The sequence below is a fragment of the Myxine glutinosa genome, chromosome 11, assembly GCF_964187855.1.
Source record: "Myxine glutinosa chromosome 11, kmMyxGlut1.1, whole genome shotgun sequence".
NCBI classification, from domain to species: Eukaryota; Metazoa; Chordata; class Myxini; order Myxiniformes; family Myxinidae; genus Myxine; species Myxine glutinosa.
This window is the reverse complement of record NC_136271.1, coordinates 8,117,225-8,139,977: the sequence shown is the minus strand read 5'-3', so window position 1 is coordinate 8,139,977 and position 22,753 is coordinate 8,117,225. Positions and strand designations below refer to the sequence as shown.

Sequence of the window (22,753 nt, the reverse complement as noted above, 5' to 3'; positions counted from 1 at the left end):
TATTGAGAGATAAAGGTGATATAATATAACAAATATCATGAAACATTTACATTTTGTAGTCCATTGTATAATTTAAATAAACATGAATGCAAATTTCGCATGTGGAAAAAGTAAGTACACCCCTACATTTATCACTACTTCAAATACCTAAAATTAGAATCAGGTGCACCAGCTCAGGTGCAAATGATTAGAACATTGTTAGAGAGGATATTGGAGGAACCTGTCTCATTTAAACCTCAGACATTTAGTTTGGTTTGCTCTTTGTTGTTGAAGTCTGCGACGTCACCATGCCTCGATCAAAACAGCTCTCTGATGCATTCAGAAAGAAGCTTATAGATGCCTACGAGTCTGGGAAGGGATTTTAAAAGATCTCCAAACAATTTGAAATCAATCATTCGACTGTCTGGAAGATCATCTTCAAGTGGAGAAGATTCCAAACAACTGCCAACTTGTTCAGGCCAGGCCTCCCCAGCAAGTCCAGCCCAAGAGCAGACCGCGAGATGCTGAAAGAAGTCTCTAAGAACCCCAGAATGTCATCACGGGACCTACAGGTAGCTCTTGCCACAGTTGATGTCAAAGTGCACGAGTCTACCATTAGAAAGAGGCTGCACAAATTTGATCTGCATGGGAGGTGTGCCAGGAGGAAACCTTTCCTGTCCAGAAAGAACATCAGGGCAAGACTAAAGTTTGCCAATGAACACCTTGGCAAAGACGAGCACTCCTGGAACAATGTGCTCTGGACAGATGAGTCAAAGGTAGAGCTATTTGGCCACAGTACCAGAAGACATGTTTGGCGAAAACCAAAGACAGAATTTGCCCACAAGAACCTGATACCAACTGTAAAGCGTGGTGGTGGAAATATTATGGTTTGGGGCAGCTTTGCTGCATCAGGGCCTGGGCAGCTCACCATCATAGAATCCACTATGAATTCTTCATTGTACCAGAGGGTGCTTGAGGATAATGTGAGGCCATCTGTCGGAAATTTGAAGCTCAACCGAAGGCGGACCTTGCAACATGACAATGACCCTAAACATACCAGTAAATCCACCAAGGAATGGCTGAAAAGAAAGAAATGGAGGGTTCTGGAATGGCCAAGTCAAAGCCCGGATCGAAATCCCATCGAGATGTTGTGGGGGGATTTGAAACGAGGTGTGCATGCAAGAAACCCCTCAAACATCGCACAGCTGAAAGAAATCTGCATGGAGGAGTGGGCAAACATTTCTCCCAGTCGATGTCAGAGACTGGTGGACAGTTATAAGAAACGCCTACTTGAGGTTGTTTCTGCCAAAGGGGGCAATACCACCTATTAGAGCCAAGGGTGTACTTACTTTTTCCACATGCGAAATTTGCATTTATGTTTATTTAAATTATACAATGGACTACAAAATGTAAATGTTTCATGATATTTGTTATATTATATCACCTTTATCTATCAATATTGTTGAAATGAAGATCAAATAGCTGCATGTTGAAATATGTTGAAAAAGTCAAAACTTTACATGGTGTGAATGAATGAATGTACTTACTTTTTCACGTGACTGTATATATATACAAGCAGAAGTACCCGGCGTTGCCGGGCGGGGGACGGGAGGGGAACCGGGGGGGAGGGGGGAATGGGGAGCAGTCAGAAGTGGAAGCTCTTTTACGGAGAATTTATATCTTAAAGGTCTAGACTCTAGGGGAAGGGGGGAGGGGAAGGGGGGAGGGGAAGGGGAGGGGGGAGGGGGAGGGTGAGGGGAGGGAGGGAAGTGGAGGGGAGGGGGGAAGGGGAGGGGGGAAGGAGGGGAGAAGGGTGGGGAGAGGGAGAAGGGGAGCATTCATAAGTGGAAGCCCTTTTACAGAGAATTTATCTCTTAAAGGGGAGGGGAGGGGGGAAGTGGATGGGAGGGGGGATGGGAGGAGGGGAGGGGGAAAGGGGAGAGGAGGGGGGAGGCAGGAGAGGAAGGGAAGTGGCTCACGTTTATTAGTTAAGTGTGATGCCGATTAGGAAGAAGAAGAAGCCATACTACCAAAATCGTACACTTCCGGAATTGTTTGATTTATTTGTATTCAAATGTCTGGTGATTGTTTTGTATTTATTTATGCGAATGTGGACTTGTGTATAACTGTCATTCATTTAAAAAGGCTTCGGCACTATCGAGCGATTTTATTTTATTTTATTATTTTTAAACTCCAAAAAAACGAACTTTTTTTTTTTTTTTTTGCCTAAAACACTCCCAGGCACGCACTGATGAACCTCTGAAAGTTTGATGAAGATCCGTTCAGCCATCTCTGAATAAAACGCGGACACACAGACAACTCGCGTTTATATATACAGTATATATATAAATCGGGATTTAAATTTAATTCAAAAATTGATCCAGACGTCGATTCTCTTTGAAACATTCAAACCGACAGAGGTAGTTATTTATCACAGCATCTGTAGAATTTTCACCCTTTTACTCAACTCCGTTTCGCTGTTATTTGGTGCAGCAAAAAGTCAACTGAGCTTTATAGATATTTCGATGTACAACTTGATATGTCAAAAAGTTGTCAACTAATTAGGACGAAACTTGGTGGAGAGGTTAGGTTTGTGACACAGAATAATTGATTGAATTTTGATGAAGATTCGAATTCGGATCCGGATCAGAGAAATGTTTTTCAGTGATTCTTCTCTATTGAGTGATTGGGCTAAAGACGATATATCGCACGATATCTCAAAAAGTTATGGACGACTTGTGCCAAAACTAGGAGGATGACTTGGTCAGGTGGCAAGAACAAGCCGATTCGATTTGGATTCAGGTCCGGATCCAGGTCCGGCCTATAGGTGGGATGCAAAACGTAAAGAGTCACCTGGTGGAGGTCCGCCCTCTACAGAGTGCCGTTCTAGGTAAAACATGTATTCCATTGTCTGAGAATGCAAAATAATGACGGTTGAAGAGCTTATTATAATGTATAAAAAAGGTCAAACTCTTTGATGTTTACAATGCGCTTCATTGACCAAATGTTGTAAATAATGAACAACTCATTATAATCAAGAAAAGCCACAATTTTGCCAAAAACCCGAACTTGTTAAAGCAAATTCAGAGCTCATTAACGATCAACATCGATTTCAAGAACATCTCGGCATCGAACATGGAACCCTATCGAATACTTTCTCCAGATCAACAAACCCAAGAAACAACTTCTTCTTCTTCTTCTTCTCCATGTACTTCTCCTGCAACTGCCTTACAATAAAGAGCGCGTCTGTCGTTCCTCTTCCTGGCATAAATCCAAACTGCATTTCGTCGATCTTCACTTTCTTCCTTATCCTCCTCTCCAACACCCTTTCCAATACCTTCATTCCATGCTCCAATAACTTTATCGCTCGATACGAGCCACAGTCCAGAGGGTCACCTTTCCCCTTGTATAGAGGGACGAGGGTACTCAGTTCCCAATCCACTGGAATGCGGCCTTCTTTCACCACCAGATTACAGATCTCTGTCATTCTCTTCACACCCCAACTTCCTGCTGCCTTCAACATATCTCCCACAACTCCCGTCGGCCCTCCCGCTTTTCTACTCTTCATTGCTTTGATCGCTTCCTCAACTTCCTTCTCAGTTATCTTCTCTGCCGGTCCTAAAACTGGGTTACTCTCTATGTTGCCATCCCATTCATTCTCTGTATTCAACAGCATTTCCATATATCTTTTCCATCTTCCTTTAATTCCATCTGGGTCCACAACGATTTGTCCCACTTCATCCTTCAAGCAACTCACCCCCATCACATCACACCTCTCTTTCGCTATCTGCTTTGCAATCCTGAATACCGCTCTCTGACCCTCTTCCGAATCCAAGCTTTCTCTGAACATTTTCCTCCATGCCTCCTGCATCTTTTCTACCTATTTCTTTGCAGCCTTCTTGGCTGCCTTATAACTTTCATGCTCTGCTGTTTCTGCTCCCGTACCCTTCGCCTTCTGCCACTCCTTGAACTTCTTCCTCTTCTCGTCAATCCTCTTTCCAACTTCCTCATCCCACCACCATGTTTCCGAGTGCCTCGGTGGTCCTTTTGTCCATCCACATACCTCACCAACGGCTCCCAACAGACTAGCTTTCATTGACATCCAACCACTTTCAAGCTCAACCACATCATCCTCTACCCTACTCAGCCTCTCTTTTAATGCCTCCCTTACTGTCACTTCTTTCAACCTCCACACCTTCATTCTCGGTTGGTACTTCACCCGCCGAGCTCTCCTCGCACCTTTCACCCTTATGTCGCAGACAACCAAGTGGTGCTGTGAAACAGCCTCCTCCCCCGGGATCACCTTTGTGTCCCGGAGGTGCCCCCTATCTCGCCGACGCACCATCAGGTAGTCAACGGTTGTCGTCGACCCACCTGACGTGTATGTAACAAGCTTATTGTCCTCTTTCTGGAACTGAGTATTACAAATCAACAAATCAGCTCCATCAGCAAACTCCAAAATCCTTTCACCTTCTCCATTTCTCACACCATATCCGTAACCCCCATGAACTCCCTCAAAACCATCCATACTCCTTCCCACATGTCCATTCAGGTCTCCTCCCACCACAACAACTTCCTCATCTTTCACGTTTTCCATCAGCTTCTCTATCGCACACCAGAACTTGTCCTTCTCTTCATCGCTTCGACCAACCTGCGGAGCATATCCCGAGATGACGTTCACCAAGAGCTTTCCAATCATCATTTTCACCATCATCAACCTATCACTCACTCTAGTCACACTCACCACACTGTCTACAAACTCCTCAGAAAACAGGACACCAACACCATTCACGCCCTCCGGGCACCCTTGCCACACAAACTTGTATTTCTGTCCCTGCCTACCCTTCACCATTCTCACACCACTTCCCTTCCATCTCGTCTCTTGCACACAACATATGTCCACTCTTCTTCTGACCAATACTTCCACCACTTCTCCTGATCTCCCTGTCATTGTCCCCACATTCCATGTCCCAAACCTCAGAAACCGATCTCCACTTCGGGCTGCACCCTGCCCATATGTACTTGTGATTGTCATGGTTCTCTTTTTGAGGCAATGTTTTTATGGCCGGATGTCCTTCCTGACGCCAACCCTCTTAGTCGTCTCTTACGACACACAGGGATACGGTGTACCTATTCTGACCAGGGTACACACTGGGAAACGTTTAAAACATGTAAATTCTGGGGGTGGGGGGGGGGGGGGGGAGGCGTCAGCATCACGGCTGCGGTTTAAACATAATCCAACAATATCCAAACAGAACCATGAAAAAAAAAACAATCCGGGAAAAGTCTCCAAGCGAGAACGTCGATTTGAGAAAGAAGGAGCAGAGGCGGAAGAAAACGAGATACAGGGGGCGGGGCACAAGCCGAGACGAGGAGGAGAGCGAACAAGCACGTGTCCGGGAAGAGAGAAAGAATCAATATATAATTCTTTGTCTCAGGAGGTGAGGTGAGGGGGAGAAAATAAAATAAAAGAAACAAGCAATACAGCGAAGGAAATAACCCAAACCGACAAAACACCGACGGGGGGAGGGAAGCCCCAAGTCACCAGGCCGCGCACGAGATACGACTCAGAAAACGATTAACTACACACAAGTTTGCACGAACCACAAACCAACACCAACTAGAAACACACAATAACACGTACACAGCAAAATAACCAGTGGAAATTTGACAAAGACAAGAATGGGAAAACACTCAAACTTCGATGCCGTGGAGAGCTCGAAGCACGCCTCACTCGCCCGAGGAACCCTTGAAGTATATATATATATAAGTATATATATGCTTGAAGTATATATATATATATATATATATATATATATATATATATATATATATATATATGAAGTATATATGCCCCATGAAGTATATATAATGTATATATGCCACATGATGTATATATATAATGTATATATATATATCATAATGTATATATGCCCCACGATGTGTATATATAATGTATATATATCATAATGTATATATGCCCCATGATGTATATATAATGTATATATATATCATAATGTATATATGCCCCATGATGTGTATATATAATGTATATATATCATAATGTATATATGCCCCATGATGTATATATAATGTATATATTTCATAATGTATGTTTGCCCCATGATGAAAGAACAATAATTTGCCTTTGAAAATACAACTCGAGGGAAGTTGATGATTTGCCATCACAAATCCCCACACTTCACCTCAACAGCAAAGTTGAAATATGGCAAAACGTTCCATCAGCAATGACCCAATATCAAAGTTTCAGTTAAAAAAAAAATCCCCCCCTTTTTTCGCCCCTACGACCTCAAGCCCCCACCCCCTGGGGCATGAATCAGGGATCAAATCCAAAAAATCGTTACATATGTCATGCGTCCCTCAATGTTGATCGCATGTGCAAAGTCTCATTTAAAAATGTGCACGTAATTGCATTTTTCGGGATTTGACCTTTTGACCCCACCCCAGGAGGCGGGGCCAAAATGACACTGCTCTTGCACCTTCTTGCCACATGGTAAATCATAACTACCAAGTTTAGTGAATTTCTGCCAAACCGTTCAGGAGATAACATGACGGACGGATGGACGGAACAGATTCCAATATCCCCGAGTTATTTTTTTAAATCGTGGGGATAAAAATAGGAATTATTTAGTGCATAATTACAATTTAGTGACAAAAATTTAGTGCCGGTACCTATGAGCTCATGTTGTGTCTGCGATTCTCTGTAGCTACATCCTGCGATGGACGCAAAAGGTGGAAAATGAATCAGAAATCATGATTTATTGATCAGGAAGGTGTCATGCCCACCTGGGTGGTTCCAGTTTGACCTGATCGTTTGTTTATCCTGTACCATACTCCTGTACCACACCAGCGTCGGTGCTGCTGAGACAGTTTGCAAGGGTTATCCTGGGTGGTTTGCCATTGCCTCTCCAGTGCTTTGTGCATACTCTATCCTTTTTAATGCTGAGCATCAAGCAAGGAAGCAGCACGGACCATTTTTATAAAGGTCTTTGGTATGACTCGGCCGCAGTTTGAACCACTGACCCCTCAAACTCTGAGCGGACTCTGACTATTACACCACCGAGTCTGGTGAACCTTTGTTTATACCATGGGTATTGGTTTATACCATGGTATACCATGGGAAAGCAGGCAATGGGTGTTGCTTGCCAACTCCCCCCCAAGCCCTCTCCCTTCCACACATCTCCCTGCTCTCGGATGTTGTGTTTGTGTGCTTCCCCTTCTCTCCCCATCTTGTTTTCCGCTCCCTCTTTTCATATATTTTGTTTGTCTGGTTGATTTGTTTGTGAAATAAATGTTCGCTCTTTCACGATCCTCGATTCAGTATACAAAAAAAAACAAAAAAAAACAACAAAAAAACACTATAGAGGCAGTATTACCCTACATACACTACTCAGCCTTTTATCAATGAAACCTCGGTCAAATTACAACCAGTCTCATAATTGAATTAAGGAAAGTAAAGAGCAACCATTGGAGCTTCGGTTAAATTATCACGTGACTGTTTTAGATTTACAAAACAATGCATAGATCAGTCCTCTCCCCTACTGTAACCCATAACTACTCAAAATGTGGAGATGGAGAAAGAGAACACATGGATAGTCCAGCTGGGAAGCAAATTGTTCATCAACAACAGGAAGTTTCACAAATTAATGGTGAACTGGTAAAGGAGGTCTAGAGTGAAGACCAAAATTAAATAATTAATGTCAAGGTGAGCAAGCTGACGCTGATAGTTTCACATTTCTTGAAACAATAAAGGAATGGACATTTTAATGAATTAGTGCGGATCACTTCCTTTCACTATAGGATTAATAACAAGTTAATTACGTGCTAATTATGGCTATCAGAAGCACGTCAGACGAGTTCTGCTATGTTTTTAGTTCACTCACAATGGCTTGGTCTCTCTTATCGTTTCCTTTACAGATGAGACAGATTCGTTTGGACTTAACCGAGATGACAGAAAGTAATTAATCAAGGACACAATGGTCCCAAATCACAAGGGTGGTTCCATTTTAGCAACAAGGCCTTGAACAATTCCATTAAGTGTTTCTTCCTCTTCTTCAAATATCAAGTACGTGCACCGATATCTTCATTTGTACATTAAAGTATCCATATTTATCTGTCCCTCTGTCTGTCACACTCTTTTTACGGGGTCGTCATTATGGAATTATGTCTGGGACGTCATTACGGCCTTACGTCTCGCGCTAGGCTAGGCCTTTACTACGGTGTACTTGGCCTTTACTGCGGTGTATTAGGCCTTTAATGTGGTGTGCTAGGCCTCTACTGCGGTGTATTAGGCCTTTAATGTGGGGTACTAGGCCTCTACTGCGGTGTATTAGGCCTTTACTGCAGTGTATTAGGCCTTTAATGTGGTGTACTAGGCCTCTACTGCAGTGTGTTAGGCCTTTAATGTGGTGTACTAGGCCTCTACTGCGGTGTATTAGGCCTTTACTGCGGTGTATTAGGCATTTACTGCGGTGTGTTAGGCCTTTACTGCAGTGTATTAGGCCTTTACTGCGGTGTATTAGGCCTTTAATGTGGTGTACTAGGCCTCTACTGCGGTGTATTAGGCCTTTACTGCGGTGTATTAGGCATTTACTGCGGTGTGTTAGGCCTTTATTGCAGTGTATTAGGCCTTTACTGCGGTGTATTAGGCCTTTAATGTGGTGTACTAGGCCTTTACTGCGGTGTATTATTCATGACTCAATGAGAATTGAATTTTGCAACTTGGAAAAAAACCAAAAAACACCCGCTGTAACATTTGATCCCTGGGAACATAAAACAAACTGGTAATATAAAATTATTAGTATCAGAGATATAAAAGTATCAGTGGGGTGACAAAGTAACAGGTGTAGAGTCTAAAACAGAAACCATTCCATGTTTTCACTTCCTTATTGAGGACCCGACATGTGCTTCGGCACATCGCACCGTCCACAATTTCCATGCTTTTGCCTCAGCATAATAAGTTAATTGTATCATTCTAATGATTATAATCATAAGTAACGATGTTTTTCTTCCCAAGTTTTATGCAGGATTCTGCCCTCAGCACCAAAGTTTTATGCAAACCATAACCCATTCACTCTCACACCAGGTGTTCTTTGATCAGGTGGTCCCAAATGCCTCATCAGTTTTGATGTAATTTTAATTAATCAAAATCTCCTACTAATTGTAAATTGATCAGGAAGTCCAAACTCCCTCACCAGTAAAATATCGGAAACGCATGCTGCTTTAGATGTCTCTTATGGAGGCAAAATACGATCTAAATAATGTCACAATTAGCCCAGATCAAGTGGGTGGATTCGAAGTTTCCCACCACCCAACATTCCAAAAGCTGGATAAACCGGGCCTGAACAGTCGACCAGCCTGCGGCAGAAACAGCTGGGAGTTCCGTCGGAATTGTAGAAGGCGACCCAACCTTCATCGTGATCTAGGCAGACCGTTAAGCGGCGAGGTAGGGGCAGAGCTTCGGTGGCCATGTTGGTCGACCCGGCTGCAGACACCGTTTGACCTCGAGGGAGAAAGAGACGTCCACGGGCGATGGTGATGAGAAGAGAGGGCTGTGCTGTCTCGACTTCCTCACTTCCGCTGTCGTGCCCACTGTCTTGTTCAAACCTGCAAGATGAAAAAAGATAGAGGTTCGATTGCATCGTCCGTCCAGGACCGCGGTTAGGGGGGTAACACGTAGGTAGATGAGGGAGTGACCTTTGTCTACAATATCAATTATAAACAATACAGTATTTCAAATACATCATAAGAAAGACACGATGATGACGCTTAAAGATGTTGAACAGACTGACAAAAGAAATGCACAATAGGCAGCAGAGACAAAGGCATTGAGATGGCATCAATAGTCCTTTCCTTGAACCCAACCAGCCGCAGGCCATTAACCACCACCGGTCGAGAAAAGTTTGCTTTTTCCCAGAAAGGAAACCAGGACAGCCACATATGTTAGGAAAGAGCTTTACAGATTAAAAACAACAAGCTTAGAGGATGCGAGTGGGCCTTACCATGGCACACAGCCACAGCGTTTTAGCTTGCGGACCGTCGTTTCCCGAGCTAGCAGGCAGCCAGAGGATGGTCTTGCATGGGAAGATTGATCATGTGGGTTAAGGTCAAGGTCGGGGACAACTGTGAGCTGGACACGGTTTCAGGAGGCTAAAACCTCAACACCATTGTCTCTGCTGCTGCAAATAGTTTTATTAGATTATTACTTCAGTATCATATCCCTCCTCGGGCAAGGGGTGGGTTAAAAAAACCGAAATTTAGATTTCCCAATCACCTGTGCTTTCTTTAAAAATGTGGTTCAAAATATATTTGATTAACACCTCTTATTTTCTGCCTCATTACTTTGTGTGAAAGTGATAGCGGATGGAGCACCTGGGGCTAGATAGCTGGCGTGATGTTGAGAACCAGTCGGGAAGCTTGGTCGCATTCACCACACCAACACGTACTACACACGACGACGGGTCTACATCGACAACCCATGCGTGGCGGCCCCTGGTGATGGCGAAGTCGCCCACGATGTGATCAACAGGAAGAAAGGTGCCAGTTGGGCACGGGCGTTCAGCCAGCTGGGCGACGATGCCCAATGGTGCTTGGCTGCAGACGGTCCTCCGGTCTTCACTGAGCTCTAGGGAGTCTTTATTGTAGCCACTGCGGTCGTCAAGTCGGAACCATAGCACTAGGCCGGGATGTAAAACAAATGCAGCAAAATGGTTAGGATTTGTCTTGTTTTGATTAACAAATTAAATTTGGGTTTGTGTTCGTGTTAGCATGAACCATGTTTGGGATGAAAGTTTACCAATCAAGGGAGAGTAAATGGAACGGTAAGACTAGGTCAGGTAAGAGGCATATTACAGATTCATGAGATTGTGGTGATGGCATGGGGAGGGGTATTTTAGGCTATGCATATAAGGAGGATGGTTTGGATTGGTTGGTGGTGGAATGGGAGTAGGTTACAAAAAAAATAATTACACTTAAATGGAAGGTTTAGTAAACATTTAGTTCTGTTGACGAAACCATTAAGACAGATACTGGGCTGCCCAGGAAGGTGTTAATGTGAACTTGTGACAATCCATGTGACCTTTGCAAAATGCTCCTTCTGGGTGGTGGTCCATGGTAATTTGCTGTGGAGATCTCACCTTCAGCAGGAGTAGTATAGATAATCAGTTCTTGACTGTAGTCACTGGACCCCGCGGGCCCAAAGGCCTGCACCCTCACAGCATAAGCACTAGCTGGAGAAACAGCCGTCACGCTCGCCACTGCTGCTCCAGATCCCTCAACAAGTGGTCCACAAATCCACTCCTGATGGTTCTCCTTCATTCCTACCCTGGAATCTTTGGGCACGTCGAGCTCTTCAATGCAGACTGCCTCATTAGCTGAAGACTCTGCTTCGTAGAAGCCAATGAGCTGGTACTCTAATCGGAAGCTTTTAGCAGGACCCGAGTCTAGGGGTAAAGACCAGTGGATGTTCAGCCCTCCGTAAGCTGAACACTTCTTGGTGTCGAGTTCTGGGGGAAAGGGAGCTAAGGGTCAAGATGAGAGAGTTAGGATGTTAGATGTCCAACAGCAAGAGATGTTTGCAGCAGAATTTTGAAATACGTAACATTACACCACGATATTCTATCACCACAGAAATTTACAAAGATAAAATATGTTAATCACAGACAGAATGAAGACCGAACCAAAAAGTGGATAAATTAAAATAACTGTTTTCTCATTTATTTAATGCAGCTGAAACTTTTCTCTTTTTATTTGAATACAATAAGTATAAATTCTGGTTCTTAGTTGTTTTTTTAAAGTCCACGTGTGGAGTATAAATTACTAGGAAAAGTACCCGTCCCCAGTAATGGGAAAAGTTTACGTTAATCCGTCAACTTAAATTATTTCATGGACATTTAAAAAGTTCATTGTGTTGCACTATTGGGTTCACTCAGATCCAAAGTTCTGAGCTACGTATACTGCTCACCGTGAAATGTTGGTGCAACATCGGGTGGTGGAGGTTGAATTTGTCAAAAAAGAGGACAAAATGTATTGATTTTAAATAGTGTGTGCCTCCTTGAAGATCTGTATTAACTATGCTATCTGTATTGAACCAAAAAAAAGGATTTTATTTGTGAATACTTTTTACCTTATGTATTATTACCTTATTATTACCTTATTTTACCTTATATAGGCTACCTGTTTCGCAGCGAGCTTCCTCTGTTGGCCTGAAGAAGTTCACTGAGAAGCAGGTGAAACGTAGCCTGAGATCAGGTCTGCTCTTGCTTGTTTGTTACTTAAATTAGCGGAGCAGATCCAGTTACTTTTTTGGTTGGATTTGCCTTTCTCTTCATATATCTATATATTAAAGCAGGTCTGTCTGTCTGTCTGTCCCTGAACTATTCCCTCAGTTTTGAGGCTTGCCCCACCAAACTTTCTGTGAAACCATTTGGGGTTCTCGCAGGTGTCCTAAGATGCGTGGTTTTATAAATTTCTCAAAACAATTGTGATTTCCACCCATACGAAACTGCTCTCTCTCTCCAAATAACACTGTGTGTGTGTGTGTGTGTGTGTGTGTGTGTGTGTGTGTGTGTGTGTGTGTGTGTGTGTGTGTGTGTGTGTGTGTGTGTGTGTGTGTGTGTCATTGGTTGTTATTTCCATAATACATAATTTGGGTTTTGGAAGGTGGAAGTGAAGTATCTACAGGTCTCAAAGTATCTAGCTGTGTGTGTTTGTGTGTGTGTTTGTGTGTGTGTGTGTCTGGGCCATTACTTTTTACCATTTGAGTTTTGTCATCAAAATTTCAACAAAGTTTTATTAAGAAAATGTGGAGAATACAAATTGAAATTTTTGGCAAAAGGTCAAAAGGTCAGCATCACATAAAATCTCCAATTTTTATCCAATTGACATGAAATATTAACAATACGCATATTGGATCATTTAATTGGTTCACTAATCAAAAACTAGAAACCGATTAATTTTAGGTCAAAGGTCAAGGTTGCATAAAATCGTGAATTTTAATTTTGTATTTTTTTTGATGTTTTTGTCATGTTTAGCATTTGGAAGAAGAAGATGTCTGATTACAAAGGGGATGCAGATTGAGTTTGCATTTTCAGATGCTTTCTAGTTATTACCCTGCGCTTGCGAAGCGAAAAGCGGGGTCAAGCAATCGGCCTGCGTACGTACGTGTCTGCATTAAAAAAAAATCTTTTCAACAGTTGGTCTGATTGACGAGGAACTTTTGTATGCATCCACTCATGTATAATTTTATGTGATAATTATGACGTCATAGGTCACGTGGTACAGGCACCATCTTGTTTAAATTCATTTTCTCGGCAGATGTTGGTCCGATTGACACTAAATTTTCACCATGTGTCTACTCTTGGAAAACCGAAAAACTTTGGACCTCTAAATCTCCGAAACTGCTCAATGGAAACAATTGAAACGTGGCTCATGGTAAACAACTCAGCATGGGGAATCCAGGAGGTGCGGGCTTGTCGCTCGTGCAACAAGCATTGGGATGGGGTGCTTTGCAAAATTTGGGGTGCCATGGGATGGCCCCGCAGGTAACGTTGAGTCTTGTGGCATCCACCGGGGGATGCGGTCTGTAGGAAGGGGTTGTACAAATGTTTCGTGGAGTTTTTGAAATTTTGCAAGTTTTCGGTTAAGGTTTTTTTTGTTTTTGTTTTTTTGTATACAGAGTCGAGGCTCGTGAAAGAGCTAACATTTATCAAACAAACAAACAAGCAAACAAAGTATATAAAAAGGGGAGCGGTCGACAAGATTGGGCGAGAAGGGGAGGAAGCACACAAACACAACATTTGAGAGCAGGGACATCGGGAGATGTTTTTGGAGGGAGAGGGCCTGGGGGGAGGCAGGATAGGTATAAAACGCAAGGACACCAAGGACTTCCAGGAAAGAAGTCAAAAGTCACCTCAAAAAAGTGGATTTGGGGTGAAATTAGCAGGGGTAGAAAAGATAAAGGTTTTGGATTGGGGAAGATAAGAGATGGTGGTGAACAGCCGTTTTAAAGACCTGGAGGGAGGAGTGGGATTGAAGAGAGCGAGGGAGTTTGTTCCAGAGGTGGGAGAAAAGAGGAATGAAGGAGTGAAGGTGAGCAGAGAGTCTTGATTTTGGCAGTTTAACCATAAGAGGGTTGCAGGCAGATCTTGTGCGACCTGCAGGAATATTTGGGGGACAGAGCCCAGAGAGAGCTGGGGGAGCAAGGCCGGAGAGGAGTCGGTAGAAGACGGAAAGACCACCAACCTGCCTGCGGTGATTAAGTGAAAGGCCCTCGGAGATAGCGTCACCGCGGGAGTTTGTGGTTAAGATAGGTTTTTTACAGGAACGATGAATAATAATTTTGTAAATATTTGAAATGTGATGATTGTTTAAGGGGATAGCATGTTAAGGAGAAGAGGCAGGTAGCTTCGGTTCACTTCCCACAGCCCTCATGAGTTAATTTCATAGGTTAATTAAGTGTGAGACAGTGAGTGTTAAGACTGGAATGGTAGCACCTGCAGTGAACCTAGCAGCGGCTACGGTTCCAGGGAGGGAGGGGGGAGGGGGGGGGGGGGACACTGTTATGAATTTTAGGGTAGGGACATATATAGATTCAGGTGGATCTGTGTCGGTATCATGCTCCGGTTGTCGTGATAGGGAATCTCAATGTAATACGTTTTGTAGCCAGAATGTCGGATTAAGCTTCTGTCTTTGTCCCCGGCACAAGGGGGCGGGGCTTGTTAACTAGATTAGGGCATGAGGGTAAAATTCCCTTGTACGTACATCATCCCCTTTGTGATCATTCCTTTGTCCCATATGGCAACGCACCATAGACATTAGTTAGGCCCATTAGTTTTACCACACACACTACTTAAATTCCTCTCCGCCACAATAACAATAAAACTCACTGGAAGCCAGTTCGGGGAACTGCCGCTGGAGCCACAGCCAGCCACATCAACAGCTGGCATAGCAACACACATCGAGCAAGCCCAGGCAATAGCCATGCCCAGAAGGACTCGTGATTGGTCGGGATGGGGACAAGAAGCTGGCCATTGATGGGTGGAAGGAAGACACAAAGGTAGGACGAAGGCCGCCGATTGGCAGGGTAGAGAATTGAGCCTGTGATGTTGGCCGGCAGGGATTGAAAGGGAGGATCGATGAGGTCAGACGACGGGCTGTAAAAGAATTGGCTGACTGACATTTGCTTCTTCTCGTTTCTGGATTCCTTCACGCCCGGACGTCCTTCCCCTCACCGTAGACGCTTTTCCTGGGTTCTCCTGCTGCCCTCACGCCTTCCTTCACCCTTGACTCTCTCTCCCTTCGGATCCGAACATTGGGTGCAACGCACTGTGACCGTGCCGAATCTGGGAAAGCATCGCACGGCTGAGGAGGTGGGTTGCACACCCGCTCGCTCAATTGGCGCGAGAGGCCTTATCGAGGCCTAGTAAATGGGGGCGCGTCGGGGCCTTGTTCCCGCCAACCGGAGCTGCGTCAGACGACTGCGCTCGGAGCCTGACGATCCCTTACACACTGCGGACAGAGCTAAGCCCAGTACAAACACACACACACACACACAACGTTCTTTTAATTTATATCCTCCTTTGTTTGTTGATACGTCTGATGTGATGGATCTCGATTTAGGACATTTGTTTGCCATCGCGTCCTTGTTTCGGGTTTGGTTTAATAAATCTTATTTTTGTACATTTAATTCCATTTCGTTTGAGATTAATTTCCGCAGGATTGAAGACTGCCCAGATCGCGTCAGATAAAAGCTCCCGCTCCTTCTTCCTCTTTCTCCCCCCTCCCCCTCCCCCCCCCCCTTCACCCCCCTTCCTCTTGTATAGTGAAATCCACCATTGAATAACGCCTCAAAGTAAGCTCAATTGGTCATCCGTGGGTGCTCCGTCTTGATAGTCATCCACAGCACAATATATAAATATATATATATAAGTTCAAAACACACCTGGTCACAAGTGTGCCGCACTGACCGGGTCCTCAGTCGAGGTCCTCAGCATCATCCCGTTTCGGCCCTTCAATCTCGATACGGTCAGCTAAGGTGGGCCAGCAGGGGCACGTACACATCCACATCCACATGCAGCAACTGCACCGGGATGCGTACATACCCCCACCCCCAGCCAGTGCGAACAACAACAACAACAACAAATCCACATCCAGATTCCACAGCACCAAACAAACATGGTGGAACACTCAAAACACCCACCTTTATACCCTTCACCACTCACCAACAAAACACACCAGATCATTCATACACACACAGACACACCCATACACACACATACATACAGAACACCAACCAAACAACCATCTACACTTACATCATACACCACTCAACACACAAAAACACACTCATGCAAAAATTAATTCATGCAAAAACACACACCCTCACCCACTCACTCATATACACAAAATAAGAAGTGATAATGGTAACAAAAAAAACAAAAACAAAAAAAACACACACAACCAACCTACGCCGTTCGACGTGCCTCCATAAACTTCCTCCATATCCAAAATGAGCCTTTCATGGCAACCTGGGCCACGTTGTCACACATCCTCCTTCTTTCTGTCCCACACACTCCCAGCCTAGCAAGAAATGCAGAAAAGGAATTGCCAATATACCCTCTACACCCCACCTCAAATGGCTGAAACGAAACGCGCCAATCCTTCTCCCAGCACTCTGCCCCCAGCTCACTGTACTTTCCTCTCTTCCTCTCGTGCACCTCCTCCATGTTCTCTTCCCAAGGTACCGACAACTCTCCTAAGATGACCTGTCTTGTTGCACTTGACCAAATGACAAGGTCAGGCCGCAACCTTGTCACACAGATCTCCTCTGGGAATACTAATTGTGGCTTTAGGTCTGCCACCACCTGCCAATCACAAGCATCTGACAGCCCTCTTGCTTTCCACCTCGTCCTCCTCTTTCCACTTGGCCCTCTTTGACAAACCATACCTCTCCCCCATCAGTCTCCTTCTCCACTCTTCTCTCTCTCTCGATCTCAGCACCTCTTGTTGCACCATCTGCACCACCACCGCCAGCACCTGATCATGTCGCCACCTGTATCTTCCTGCTGCCAATGCTACTGAGCATGCACTCAGTGCATCGTGCACCGTTCCCACACCTCCACACAAATAACATCTCTCCTCCTGCAACAACCCCCACAATCTGAAGTTTACTGGTGACGGAAGCACATCATAAGTTGCCCGCAACAGGAAATTCAACAATATTGGCTCCATCCTCCAAATCTCTTGCCACTTCAATATCCTCACCCGCACACCTTCCCACTTAGTCCAAGCACCTTGCTGTGCCTGACCGACTGCTTTCACATATCTCCCCTCCTCTTCCTTTCTTCTCAACTCCCTCTCAACCATCTTCCTCCTCTCTTTCACACATGCCTTTCCCCATCGCTCATGCTCCATCCACCCCAAGCCATGCTTCCCGTGCTGTACCATCCCCATGACCTCCTCCTGTTGAAACCGCTCCTCCACCTCGTCCACCTCTACTGTTGCATTCCACTTCCGACTTCCCTTCTTCTCTGGGAGAGCATTCTTTACCACTGCATCACTTGAATCCCGCAACATCATGAACTCCCGCACCCTCACCACCTTAAACTCCTCGGTTAATGATGTCAAGGGAAACTGGAGTTTTCCACCCTGACCATAAAAGGCAATGTTCGTCAAACAGCGTGGCACTCCCAACCACCTCCTCACAAGCCCGATCACCACAACCTCCATCCTCTCTACATGCCCAATCGCAATATCATACATCATCAATGGCCACAATGCTCGTGGCATCAACCCAAACTTCAAACACCATACCTTCAACAGTATATGTATATGTGTGTGTGTGTGTATATATATATATATATATATATATAATATTAGCCATGGTCTGAAAACTGACTTCATATGTTTATTTTATTTCCGATGCATTTATATCGCTGTAGGTCTTGGAACATGATGTAAATCTTCTACCCACTTTATCATCCATTGTACTGGGATTTTGCTTTTGCATATCTCTTAGCATATACTGTACATTGCTATGCTACTGAGCCAAGAGGAGATCAGAGATTAAATTGTATGTTGCACAAGAACAGAAAATTGACTGCACATGTATAAACTATCTGTTTGAATCCTAGAAGAGTTAAACTTTTTTAAAAAGAAAAAAAAATTGCTTATTAAATCCACCTTAACGTAGAGACAACTGCATAACTTCTGTAATAGATACAAATAATCTAAGGAAGGTTTTTCAATTGTATTTCCAAATGAAATTCATTGTATATAGGAGAGTACAAAAATATGTAAAATTGTTTTTGAACAAGATGTACATATCTAATGTGATCGTCTTGCTAACACGAATAGGAACCTCGTCAATTTAAAACATGATGTACAGTTTTGATCAGGATTATATTTTTCATTTGTAGCATCCAATCATTAACACAATCTTCTTTACTATGAGAGATCCGTGTGTGCGGGTGTGTCGCCATTATCAGAGATGGCTGAGCGGATCTTTGTCATACTTTTGGAGGTTCATCAGTGCGTGCTGGGGAGTGTTTTAGGCCAAAAAAAAAAATGTAAATTTTTGAAAAAAGAAAAGTTCGATTTTTGGGGGGGATTAAAAAAAATCGCTCTATATGTGACTGAGCCTTTGTAGCTATGTGAAAGGTAATATTAAATTTCCCTTAATTAGTGTGTGTGTTATTAAAAGTGTTACGTTTGTGGGGATAGGCATGGAAATGATGGAATACCTTAGGAAAGTTAGAATCGTGTAGGTTTAGAATGCTCCGTATGCCGTGAAAAATCCATCTGATTGTACGTAAATCGGCTGTCTGCCCGGGTAAGAGCGTTTGCGTGTCGCCATAAGGGGCGTGGCTTTTGTGCTAATTAATTATAGGGCTTAAAGCTTAATTTCCCAGTGTGTAATTTGCCTCCTGTGGTCTTCCCTTCAGTTTCATTACATTCGGCCAGCCAGGAAATTGAGGACTCAGTAAAACAACGACAGCAATGTAATGGACTCATTCGCTCACCACGCTGCCAGGTCCGACAGAAACAGCATTTGCTGATCGGCAAGGGAACGACGTCATCCGCACATTCCCGAACAGAGATTAGACTCCGCCCCCTGACGACTCGTAATGAATAGGCCACTCCCGGGCCTTTGTGATTGGTGGAGGCGAGATGGATGATGGAATAGCGCTGTGTGATTGGACAGAGTATAACGTCAGCAGTGGAACATTGGAGAGCTGAAGGAAAGAGAAGCTGTCTCGCCATCTTGGTCTCTTTGTCCTGCCGTTTGTTGGAGACAGTCTCATTTTGCCTCTCTTTGTCCTGCCGTTTGTTGGAGGCAGTCACATTTCGCTTCTCTTTGTCCTGGTGTTTGTTGGAGGCAGTCACGTTCTGCTTCTCTTTGTCCTGGTGTTTGTTGGAGGCAGTCACGTTCCGCTTCTCTTTGTCCTGGTGTTTGTTGGAGGCAGTCACGTTCCGCTTCTCTTTGTCCTGGTGTTTGTTGGAGACAGTCGCATTTCGCTTCTCTTTGTCCTGGTGTTTGTTGGAGACAGTCGCATTTCGCTTCTCTTTGTCCTGGTGTTTGTTGGAGACAGTCGCATTTCGCTTCTCTTTGTCCTGGTGTTTGTTGGAGACAGTCGCATTTCGCTTCTCTTTGTCCTGGTGTTTGTTGGAGACAGTCGCATTTCGCTTCTCTTTGTCCTGCCGTTTGTTGGAGTCGGTCGCATTTCGCTTCTCTTTATCCTGCCGTTTGTTGGAGTCGGTCGCATTTCGCTTCTCTTTGTCCTGCCGTTTGTTGGAGGCAGTCGCATTTCGCTTCTTTGTGCTGGTGGTTGTTGGAGGTGGTCACATTTTCTCTTTGTTCTGGCTTGGTCGTGGGTGGTGGCGCATCTTTGACTCATGGTGCTTGTGGAAAGAGACTGAACCAGGGAGGTTCGGGGCAGTCGGCATCGTGAGAAGTACCTCACATTGGGACGTTGAGGAGCGCAACTCTGCGCAATTTTGTGCACTTCCGCGTGGTGGTTTGGAGGCGACAAACGTTGACAAGTCCTCGGTTGAACTGCAAAGCTGAGTGCTGGCCAATTACCAAATCATTTTATTTTATTTTATTTCTCCCTGTGTCTGTAATTGAGTCTGTTTGGAGGGCCCCACACCTTAGCCTATTACTATTAGTTTTTACCTCAACATTTTTATTTTGCTTTCATTATTTTCATTAAATCATTAGTTGTTGATTGTCAATTTCTTGTCTTGTTTCGTTTCTTTGTTTGTGGGTTCGGATTAACCCAGTTTCGGCCGTCCGATCAGGTTAGGCTTCAAACCTTCCCGCGAGCGCGAAAAGATAATCACGCCAAGTTTGAAATACACCTCGGAGTTAAAGCTCGTTTCGGTCATTCGTCCTCTTGGGATGTTAAACCTGGGGACGTGACAATATTAAATATATATGTTCCTTAATGGGTGTAGGTTAGCGTTTTAGGCCTCAGTCACACTGGATCGTACGATTTCTGGATCGTGCGATTGATGGCAATCTGGCCGAGATACGACCAATCGTCAATGTTTGCTACGCTCTCCATTTGCGATCGCAAACAGCGATTGCTCTTAGGACTTATGGTAGGTCATCGTATGATTGGTGGTACGCGTGGTCGTGCGATCACTAACGATTGGAGAAGATCAATCGCAAGATCAATCGTAGGTAATCGTGCGACTAGTGGTGGCGATCAGCGACCGATTGTACGATCAATCGTGGCGACCTGCGACCATCGATCGCAGCCAGTCGTGAGTTCGATTCCCGACGCAGCTATAAAATGTCATAAATGTGTTTACGATCCCTCAGATGGACGTTAAACGGACGTCCCGTCTGCCGACGTTCGTTTGTGGACGTTAAATACCTCAAGGTGTCCTTCGCGAAGAGTAGGCGAGCTATCGCAGGCACACTCAACAAATTACAAATCCTTGCCCTGACTAGTGGAACGTCAGGCCTGGCCAACCGGTTCGTGACAAACTCAGACCAAGCTTCCCCCGGCCGACCCCTCAAGAAAGGTGGGCTAATGAAGAAGAAGTCACAGGAAGAAGATCGGTTGAAGAATAGAATGACATGCTGTATTAAATATTGAAGGACACCGTGGCGTGGGGTCTACCAACTAACGCCAGCAGACGGGATTCCCGTTTAACGTCGATCCTGGAAATGATGATTCACACTGCCTATGAATCACCACGATGCCACTTTATAGCTTGGTTGGGATTCGAACCCAGGGTAGACAGCTTGGAGCCGAGTTTGTGTACCTGCCAGCCCTTGTTTAAGAATTAAGCGATTTAAATCAAAACATCGGACCGAATTTACTAAAGTCGTTTAGCGAGCGTCTTGTCAACACACGTCTAACCCTTAAACACTGACAAAAAATTGTTGTACACGCACAGCAAAACACACGCGAATGGTATAAAATAATATTCTCTATATATATAAAACACAGTTTGTGTGTGTGTGTGTGTGTGTGTGTGTGTGTGTGTGTGTGTGTGTGTGTGTGTGTGTGTGTGTGTGTGTGTGTGTGTGTGTGTGTGTGTGTGTGTAATGTTACCGATAGACTCCGAAACGGAGAGGCTCACGTGCTTGATATTTGGCATAGACATGGCCATTGAGCCTGGGACGAACATGGCCGAGACAATATTTGACGAGATCCATATTTTTTATTCATATTTACCTCAGCGCATTTCAGCGAAGTACCCGCTAATCTCAGCCAGTGCGAGTAGCTCGCTGATTCGCTCAGAGCGATCACGTGATGTTCCATCCCGTCACACGTCACATGTTTGCACGTAATTCAGGGCGAAAAGCCATTGCGTTTTTTCACCTTTATGCGATCGTGTTTTGTGTCGATTTTGTGCGATATGAATTACATTTTAATTCATATTTCGTGTTTACGAATTCGAATACGAAGGATTTCCCATTTCCGCTTTCGATTTCGAATATGAATCGAATACGAGCTTGAGTCGAGAGGGCGAATGTACGGGTTGGGAATGTACGGATCTCCCCTCCCCCACCCGGCAACGCCGGTACTGGAGGGCGTGGGTCACAGGATCGGTGTCTCCAAAATCCGCTTCGTGCTCTTGCGAAGATGCAGGACGATGTCGCGATTGTTGTGCTGCTCTCTGACCATGAGAACTGCAACGTCATTGTTGACTGGCCCTCCCCTTCCCTCCCCCTTCCCCCTCCCCCGTCCGTCCTCCTCCTCCCTTCCCCCTCCGTCCTCCCCCTCCCTCCTACCCCTTCCCCTTCTCCTCTCGCCCCTCACCCTCCCCCTTCTCCCCTCCCTTTTTTTTTTTTTTTTTTTTTTGTGTACTTAATCGAGGCTCGTGAAAGAGCTGACATTTACTTCACAAACAAATCAACCAGACAAACAAAATATATAAAAAGAGGGAGCGGAAGACAAGAGAATGGGAAGCACACAAACACTTGAGAGCACACAACATTTGAGAGCAGGGAGATGTGTGGGAGGGAGAGGGCTCGGGGGGGAGGAGGCGTGGGAAGGGGTGGGGGGGTGGGGGGTGGGAGAAGTATAAAACACAAGGACACCAAGGACTTCCAGGTCAGAAGTTGGTATTTCAAAAAGTGGAATTGGGGTGAAATTATCGGGGATAGAAAAGATCAAGGTTTTGGATGGGGGAAGATAAGAGATGGTGGTGAACAGCTGTTTTAAAGACCTGGAGGGTGGAATGGGATTGAAGAGAGTGAGGGAGTTTGTTCCAGAGGCGGGAGAAAAGAGGAATG

The 22,753-nt window shown here is 44.7% G+C and overlaps 1 protein-coding gene across 2 annotated transcripts in view; it reads right to left on the bottom strand.

Annotated features, from left to right (window-relative positions):
• Nucleotides 1–7,749: 7,749 nt before the first annotated feature.
• LOC144894227 (tripartite motif-containing protein 46-like) overlaps nucleotides 7,750–22,753 on the bottom strand; it is a 51,792-nt gene continuing 36,788 nt past the window's right edge. The window contains exons 4-7 of one of the 2 annotated variants that reach the window (XM_078786369.1): nucleotides 11,136–11,519; nucleotides 10,372–10,675; nucleotides 10,002–10,073; nucleotides 7,750–9,606 (exon numbers count right to left, since the gene is read on the bottom strand). In XM_078786369.1, coding sequence (XP_078642495.1) covers nucleotides 9,270–9,606; nucleotides 10,002–10,073; nucleotides 10,372–10,675; nucleotides 11,136–11,519 — 1,097 coding nt within the window. In that variant the 3' untranslated portion in view covers nucleotides 7,750–9,269. The remainder of the gene's footprint in view (nucleotides 9,607–10,001; nucleotides 10,074–10,371; nucleotides 10,676–11,135; nucleotides 11,520–22,753) is intronic. The other variant, XM_078786370.1, reaches the window with a different exon arrangement.